At 35.9% G+C, this 8962-nt stretch overlaps 1 protein-coding gene across 4 annotated transcripts; it reads right to left on the reverse strand.

The window, feature by feature from the left end:
- Window positions 1–431: 431 nt before the first annotated feature.
- LOC143888466 (serine/threonine-protein kinase/endoribonuclease IRE1a-like) lies at window positions 432–8190 on the reverse strand. 4 transcript variants are annotated; one of them, XR_013254600.1, is made up of 6 exons: window positions 7899–8189; window positions 3344–3485; window positions 3185–3232; window positions 2493–2638; window positions 2067–2385; window positions 432–1040 (listed from the first exon to the last, which is right to left on the reverse strand). XR_013254600.1 is itself a non-coding variant. In XM_077392924.1 (6 exons), exons 4-6 carry the CDS (start codon window positions 2504–2506, stop codon window positions 1714–1716), a joined length of 264 nt encoding a protein of 87 aa, XP_077249039.1. In that variant the 5' UTR covers window positions 2507–2638; window positions 3185–3232; window positions 3344–3485; window positions 7899–8190; the 3' UTR covers window positions 1443–1713. The 4 variants fall into 4 exon arrangements, 3 of the variants coding, with proteins under 3 accessions (XP_077249039.1, XP_077249037.1, XP_077249038.1); XM_077392924.1 differs by lacking the exon at window positions 432–1040 and adding an exon at window positions 1443–1729 and having other exon boundaries at window positions 2152–2385; window positions 7899–8190; XM_077392922.1 differs by lacking the exon at window positions 432–1040 and adding an exon at window positions 1443–1729 and having other exon boundaries at window positions 7899–8190.
- Window positions 8191–8962: the final 772 nt, after the last annotated feature.

Here is an 8962-nt window from a genome sequence, read left to right on the forward strand (position 1 = left end):
CTCATCGAGGAAGGCGAAAAGGTAAAAAAGTTCGCAGAGCAGTATGTTCAGGCTGCCAAAGAGAAAATGTGAGCCATGACCGTTCAAACTTCACAACATCATCTGTACCTTCCCTTTATGAATGTATATAAATTGTATAGTGATATATAACATAAGTTTATATTCTCATTTTGTGTATTTTGGGCATCATATACTAACAAAAATAACTATTATTGCTTTGGGCAGTTTTTCCCTCATCCTTGTGCCTTCAATTAACTGGAACTTGAAAATCGTATAAATGCTGAAACAGGGAACCCCATTGTGCAGAAATCGGGCGTAACTCCATACCCTATAATTGTAGAATCACAATGTAGCATCCACTTTACATAAACAAAGTTAGGATTATCAGTTAATTATTTCAGCATCAATCGGCATAGTCGGCATAGTCGGCAATTGATGCAGATGGTCTTTACTTCCATATCTGGGTAAAATGAAAAGAAAATCATGTTATTAGTTATACTAGTTATACTTTCTGCATATCATGTCGGGTATTTTTGGCAAGGGTTGATGCTATGTTAGTATTCTTAAATAAACTTATAAAGATGTCTTTAGTTATAGGCTTCCTATTTTCATCCCAAAAATTGCTCTTTCATTCTCCCAGAGATAATTGGATAGTACAAGCCCCTTAGAGGGTTTTATAACAGTCTATCACTTCTCTCAAATTGGAGCTTTTGGGTTATTCTCTTTATGTCTTATTTGTTTTTGGTTTCGAGAACCGATTGTGAGAGTCCAAAACTGATCATTAGACTCGAATTTACATTTACTTTTGTTTCCAATAATCAGTTTGGGCTCAATATCAATTCCAAAAATCCAAAACGTGCAGGGCATAAATCAGCCAAATCAACATCAGCGACGTCAGTGTCTAAGATTTGAACCACAAATCACTGGTTAAAAAAATGACAAATGCATAAAGCTGGTTTGATTGGGTTGCTGTGATGGATGATCAGAACCGTCAATCTGAATACGCCACCATTGGGATATACTGTTGGTCGAATCCCACGCTGAAATAAGATCCACATATTAGATAAAGGACCCAAATTTTATGACAAAACTCTTTTGGAAAAGATGGGGGTTTATAGTTAGTTTATTGCTCAGCCTTTATGATGAAAGGCTAATCATGATACCCGGAAGATGGGTTCCAGTAAAATTTTTGCTAGCATAACCTACCTGGGAAGTGAATCTTTACAAAGAAAACTTGTGTGGATTCTCAAAAAGTTTAATATAATTCATGAATGATCGGGATTTGACCATGCATTTTGTGCACCAACCGAAATGACAACCATTAAGAATAATCAATATAACAAGGGTTTTATATTGAATAACACAAGCAAAATAAATAAAATTGTCCTAGGTTGTTTGTTCTTGCAAACAAATGAGATCTTCGTAACTTCTATGCTAAGTAATAAAAGAAACAAACCAATTTATTTAAAGGCTCCAATCTTCCAAACCTCAACAATGTAATCACAACATAGGTGCTGAACTTACTACTTAATCACTCGTGAACCTTATAAGTATGAGACTACACATTGCAAACTCACCCAGAGATCGAAAGTCACTATTGAAAATATTTCTTAAAGCATTGCTCTTTCTTGAAGTCTTGAGATACAATTTTATACACTTTAATTAACAAATCTGGATATCGGCTTGTAATATAATCGTCAAATCCTTTGGGAATTAGCCCAAGAAGTCCCTGATATAGAAACAATAAGCTGTACTCAGCATTCAGTATGGAACATAGTAAGAGAAAATAAATTTGGTAAAAGCGATAAAAGTATCAATACGATAGTCAATTATCACTACAACTTTTTTTATTTGGTAATGGCATCATAATTATGCATAAATCTTTTTAGCATAGTGAGGACATGTATGTTCAATCATGGGAGTGGGTCTGTGTTAACTATCACCATAACTTTATCCATATGAAATAAATTCAAATAAATTAATTAATTTAAATAAGGAACCCAATAGGCACATATTGGAGGAGAAATAAAATAGAAATCATATAATTATTGTGTTTAGAAACAAACCTGGACATGTGGAGGTAGGTCTTCATAATGATGTAACATATTTCTAATAGCTCGCAACAGATCGCAAGTGCAGTTTAAAGAGTACCTTCTATGAGAAGAAATGTCTTGTATAACTGTAAATCCCAAGTTTCTATCCCACCTTTTAATTGCCACAATCCTTTCTATTTTGCTAGAAAGAGGACCCTGCAGCTGTCTCTCTGATTCTACCTTACCCTGCTGCCTCTCTGATTCTACCTTGTCACTCACATCCTGAAGAAACGACATGCGCTTTTCAGAATTCCAAAGTAGAGGATGACGCATAACTGTGATTGCTTTTGGCCTGGGAACAATTTTCATGTGCTTTGTCAGAAGTGTGATCTTATTAACAACAACAATAACAACAACAATAATAAAATACCACTTCGATTACATTGAAGATTTGCTTACCTCAGTTTTGGCATGGGGTTTAGCAAAGAAGAAATAACATCTACAGCTTCTTTGTGTGTGGTTAGCACACACAGAAGGAAGACCAAATGGGTGTTCACCCCCTGAAATGTAGAAGAAAAGAATGCAACCCAGGCTGAATAAATCCACTGTGGACACGAAACAACATGTGTGTCAGCAATAAATTCAAAGTGTCGGCTAAATCATAGATGAAAGCATGATCAAAACATCTTAAAAACGTAGATCTACAAACCCATAGCAAGGGAGGAAGGCAAAGTAGTTTACTCTAAAAAGGGGGCACATTGAGAAGAACAGAAATATCTTCTTTTTATACATTGCCCAGACCCGTAATGGCATTCATAATTAATACCGTGTCGAATAAGAAATAGCTACATAAGATTTTAAATAAAAGCACCATAATTCCCAAAAATTGACAGCAAACTGCTCACAAGATTGGCCATAATTGTTAACAAGACTAAAAATTATTTAGAAAAATGCATATAGTAATAGTTAACAAGACTAGAAATTACTTAGAAAAATGCATATAGTAATAAACAATACAAGCTTAACATATTTGACAGTAATAAACAAAAGAATCTGATTGATTTGTGATATTGTTTAGAGGTTCTAGATTATAATGAAGAAATTCATATACTCCATCCAAACATAAAAGATAAAGTGAAGTACATATATACCTGCTTATTTTTTTTCCTATATCACCGGTTCCATGTGTGTGTGTATAACTGCAAAACACAAATGGGTATTAAAACAGCTATATATAAGTATATAATCAAAAGATAAAGAAAAAGGAGTTTCGACCATTATGAAGAAAAAGGATGATAGCAAAAGCTTACCAATCTACTCCACCCTTGTCTCTAAGAGGAGGTGGTCGGCAATTCAGGCAATGGCAACAACAAAAGATAAATCGTAGGCCGTCGTCTGGTATATAAGCGGAACTCGGCATTGAAAGAAATGACATGGATAGGTCCATCATTACTGTATGAACAATAAGCAATAGCCTTAGCCCCTAATATCTACAAATTGGGTAAAAAATCAAAGAAAACAAACTGGACTACCAAAACATGGATCAATTAAAAAAACTAAAACATAAGTTATATTCTTTAGAAAATAAAAAAAAGGAAGTAAAATTAAAAGAAAAAACGACTATTTCAAGAAGCACTAGCCTCTAACCTCACCAAGCTAGATAAAAAATGCCTAGAAAGCTACATCTGAACAATCATAGATCAATTAAAAAATAAAGACAGGAGGAGAAATAGATATTCTTTAGAACATAATAAAACGAAGTAAAAATAAAGGGAAAAAATGGGTATTTCAAGAAGAAATGGCCTTAGCCTCTAATCTCAACAAGCTAGATAAAAAATATAGAAGAAAACAAGCCATCTTATCAGAAAACATTTAAGGCTAGATCTGAAAAATCATAGATCGCCGACCCCAACTAGTTTGGGACAAAGGCTTTGTTGAGTTGAGTTGAAAAAACATAGATTGATGAAAAATCAAAAACAAAAGTGATGAATAGGTATGCTTTAGAACACAGTAAATCTTTCAAGAACCATACCCTAAGAAGGCAAATAAGAAAAGAAATCAAACGAAAACACAAAATAAATGCTTCCAAAACGCATATCTGATTACCTATACGGAGTGGAGTTAGGGTTTGTAACGCATAGTTGTATTACTCGGAAGGGAGAGATTTATAAGAGGAAAAACGAGGACGAGTTAGGGTTTGTAGCCTGTTTTATGTGAAATTATAAAAATGCCCCTCAATGAAAAAAAAACTTTCTTTGATTATTTTTTTAGGGGTTTTTGCAAATGAAGTCTTCTATGTCACTTTATTTGCAAAAAAGAGTCTTCAAATTTGACAATTTGCAGATAAAGTCATCCAGTAAACTTTGCAAATCAGCTCATACCATCAATTTGTGACCAAAATACCCAAGACAGATTTTTTTGGACTCATTTTTACAAGGACCAAAATGTCCTTGTACGTGAAAAGACAAAAATAAAATATCTCATAAAAAGACCACTGTGTTGTTGCCGCCAATGGAGCTCACCCGCTCAAATACATGTCTTGCACTCGCCCTTTTACAGAGGAGGGGGGGGGGGGGGGGGGGGGGGGGGGATATTCGTGGTTTTTTGGCAGATTTGACAAGTCACGCATTAGTCACAGAGTACTTTTTGTGCGCGTTTTAAAAATCATCGTAAGTGGCAAGTTTCCGTAAATGGTGTACTTCGTAGCGGCCATAACTTAAAGTCACGGCATTTAACATAAAACACTCAACCTTAAAAGTTCACCGTAAACAGTGAACTTTTAAATCAACCCTATCTCGACTTTTTCATCCCATCCCAACCCGTAAGAAAGAGCATGGAACCTAATCTCGTATCCCTCTGGTCTAGTTCGTTTCCCTCCCCACCATTACAGGGGGTTTCTCGTTTGTTTCCCTCCTTACCATCACAAGAAGGTTCCGGTTTGTTTCCCTCCACACCGCACAAAAAATCTCCCCACCAAACCCACAAGAAAAGGTATTTTCTGTACCCATTCTCCTATTTTTACTCCCTTTCAGAAACCTCCCACAACGAAGACGCCTCACTCACTCTCTCTCTCTCTCTCTCTCTCTCTCTCTCAAAACTGGAATGGGTTTATTGTGCTCTGTGTTGTGTTTATACTTTATGCTTTATGTTTTTTAAGTGGTTTAGGGTTTAAATTACAAAGATGACAAGCTGATGGTGGTATTGGATTTAGTCAAATGGTTTAAAGTTTAAATTTTCAGGGTTTAAAAAATGCATGGCTTTATCAATCCAAAGCTACTGATATGAAAGGCTCTGTTCGTTTTCACACCAGTAGCTATAGCTATTAATTTATCAAGGCTCTGTTCGTTTTGAAACTGGGTTTAATTTATGGAGAGTTCTATTAAACTTGTATGAAAGGCCCTTCAAAACATTTCTCATATAGCTCATGCTTAGAGCTTTGGATTGCTAAGGCCTTGTTCTTTTAGATTTTGACAGCGGATTGTGATTCAAAACCGAATTCCTAAGGCCCTGTTTCATCTTAGATTTTGACAACCTGGGCATTAACCTGGTGTGAAGGTACTTGGATCCTAACCACTCAAAGAAGATAGAAATCCTATCCTTTAATGCCTTGATACAAATATAACTTGTAGAATAGAAACAATTGCCTGTATTTCTAATGCACAATATTACTTAGATATTTTAATAGGGCCCATAAATCAATGGCATCATAGAAAAAATTGATTATTAGAACTCTAGGACTTCAAATTCATGTATTTGTTGATGACTAACGTGTGATTTTAATATCTGCGTGACTCTAAAAAGTTTTGACAGCGGATTGTGATTTGAAACCGAATTCCTAAGGCCCTGTTTCATCTGAGATTTTGACAACCTGGGCATTAACCTGGTGTGAAGATCCTTGGATCCTAACCACTCAAAGAAGATAGAAATCCTATCCTTTAATGCCTTGATACAAATATAACTTGTAGAATTGAAATAATTGCCTGTATTTCTAATGCACAATATTACTTAGATATTTTAATAGGGCCCATAAATCCATGGCATCACAGAAAAAATTGATTATTAGAACTCTAGGACTTCAAATTCATGTATTTGTTGATGACTAACGTGTGATTGTAATATCTACGTGACTCTAAAAAGTTCCCCCCTGGAGTACTCAAAATCCCAAGTGTCCGCACATTAGAGTCCAAGTCCCTAGAGAGTCATGGACAATTTGTCAAAGTCCATTAGGGACTTGAAATCAGAAGCGACTAACCCCCACTCAGGGGTTTAACTGTGTAAATGTACGTAGGACTTACTAGGACACTCCGATAGACTGTCTAGTTTGAAATGGATCGTGATCAAGATGTATGAATTATGATCCGAATCCAATCCAACCGATAAGAGATTTGGATGGGGTCCCTCCTCGTCCCATACCTAGGCAGACTCCCACTTAGCACGGTAACATTCCAACATGCTTCCGCATTTCTCGTCAAGAAAACTATTTCTCAACATGATATTGTCATTTTGTCCAAATCTTACTGCCCGTAATCTCTCTCTCTCTCTCTCTCTCTCTCTCTCTCTCTCTCTAATGTCGTTTTAGGGCTTATTAGGGTTTCTCAGTAGGGATCTATTAGAAAGTTACGCTTTTGTGCATCCTAAGTTTGATCTTATTTACTTGTGTAAAGAAGCTAGTAATGGATCAATGGAGATTTTCCCCCTTCTATATTTGTATTTGATTAGGATGTTTGATCGATCTGTAGCGATAAAATATCATTGTTTTTTTTTTTTTTTGTCTTTCAAAATAGGAACATGATCAGCCTTTGCAACTAGGATGATTGAAACTGGACGCAATCCTTGTTCATGAAGTATTGCTACATCAATTTATTTGTAATTCTGGCAATCTTTGTTTGAATTGGTGTTCAATTTATTTAGTGGTTTGATTTTGTATATTCAGCATCAATAGATTTTTTTTTAACTAGAAAAAACAGATAAAGTAGCTTATGCTAGCAATTTTTGTATGTCCGATTTATGCTTTTCATAAATTTTAGTAACAGTTTTTAATATGTTGAGTCTGGTTATATCCTCATTTTTTTGGCTTTCTTGGCATTTTTCTCACTATCTTATTTGAACCTGAACTAGTTGTAAGGGAAATGGTGCATTATGATCCTCATTATCCGTAATATATTTTTATGTTGTTTTTCCTTTAATATCTCCTTTGATTGTAGGCTTGTACTTCGTGGGACTTTATTAGGTCTTGTTCGGCTCTAGTTGAATCTTTGCATTTCAGTTGAAGAGTTTATCAGGCGGAGCCAATCCCATTTTTTTGCTGTGAATGATTTTACCCATCTTACTTTGTGAAGCTCCTTATCACTGTTGTGCTTCAAATGCTACCTTTCATAACTCCCATCTTTTCTAATGCACTTTGGTTTTATTTCCTGTGTATTACTTTTTTGTTGGTCCTCAACTTTTGTTGTTAATCCTAGAGTTTGCAAGCTATCTATTGAAAATGATAGTAAGTAATATGGTTAAGAAAAACTTTCTTATCTGCAGATTTAAAAAATAAAAATGCAGAGTTCTTACAAAACTCCAAATTTAACAAATAAAAATGCAGATTTTCATGCCTTGTTGAGCATTCCACAAATAAAACTAAGAAGAGAGAAGGGCTGCAGAGAGAGAAGAATGAAACCCTAGGTTGAAACCAACTCCAGAATCGACCATAAAACCCTAGGTTGAAAAAAAGAACTCCCAAAGCATTAAAAATAAATGATTTATGCTACAGGGGGGGATATCCATCAAAATGATATTTGCCCAGAGAATATACAGATTAAATAGAAATTAGGAGAGGGAGAGAAAAGAGAATTGAGAAAAGAGATTCAAAGAGAATACCTTCCAATCTTTGATGAATAGCTTGATAGAGACGAGAAGATTTGCCAAAAGGGTATTAGGATCTAGGGTTTTCGGAGAGGTTGAGGCTTAGGGTTTCGACTTTCTCGAAAGAGGGTGGGAGATCAGAGATGGAGGTTTTTTGCAGAGGGTTAGTGACTTAGTGCAAGGAAGAACGAAGAAACAAGGTTTTTTTCTCGAAGGAGGGAGATGGCGGTGGCGATTTCGATTTCTGTGTGGAGCGGAAGCTGCGCAAGATAAGAGTAATGGGAGAATAGTCGATTTAGGTTTAGGGCTTTAGGTTTTTAGTCTTTAAAATTAAGCCCTCATTTGTTCCTGGCCACCCCTCTCTTTTGTAAAAAAAAATTAAAACATGGCTGGTTTTTGTAATTTTATAGGAGAGTGGACACGAGAATCACGTGTCTTGGTCAATTTTATAAGGCTAATGAAAAATTCGCACCTCTTTTAAAATAATTCGCACCCCATTAAACGTAATTTAATGTTGAAAAGCTTTGAAGTCCGCCATATTTCACGTTACAATTGGGTGCGAATCATCCTACAGAGCGTACAAATTTATCATTTCGGGGCGGTGATATTGTAGAGCATGGGACCGATCAGATGAATGGTCTGGATCACTCCAGCATGAGTGGGCCATTTGCTAGCAGATTTTGTCTTATTCATTTTATTCACCTGAGGCTATATTGCCTAGCAAATCCCATTTTTTAACGAGCTTGATGCCAAATGATTCCACCATCCAAAAGAATCGTGAATGGTGCGGTGTTCATATGAGATGGGATTTTGGTGGATATTGTTTTTATCTCGTCCGTTGACTGTTGACTGAGCGATCTACAGGTAATTTGGCATATAACGATTTTCATCTCAACCGTTAATTGGGCGAGTGTGAATTGATGATTTTTAGACTCAATCTGAGTGAAATTCTAATAATCGATTTTTGGGTCCACAAGGGGACGTGAATTTGAGACCGTTGATCTTGTAAGGCATTATGAGTCAACCCCTCATCGGCCGGCCCAAGGCAGGCCTAGAAAAATCAATGGTTTAGCTTTTCT

This window comes from Tasmannia lanceolata, unplaced genomic scaffold, assembly GCF_043159265.1.
Source record: "Tasmannia lanceolata isolate RefF3 unplaced genomic scaffold, GAP_Taslan_0.1 ptg000012l, whole genome shotgun sequence".
In the NCBI taxonomy this organism is placed as follows: Eukaryota; Viridiplantae; Streptophyta; class Magnoliopsida; order Canellales; family Winteraceae; genus Tasmannia; species Tasmannia lanceolata.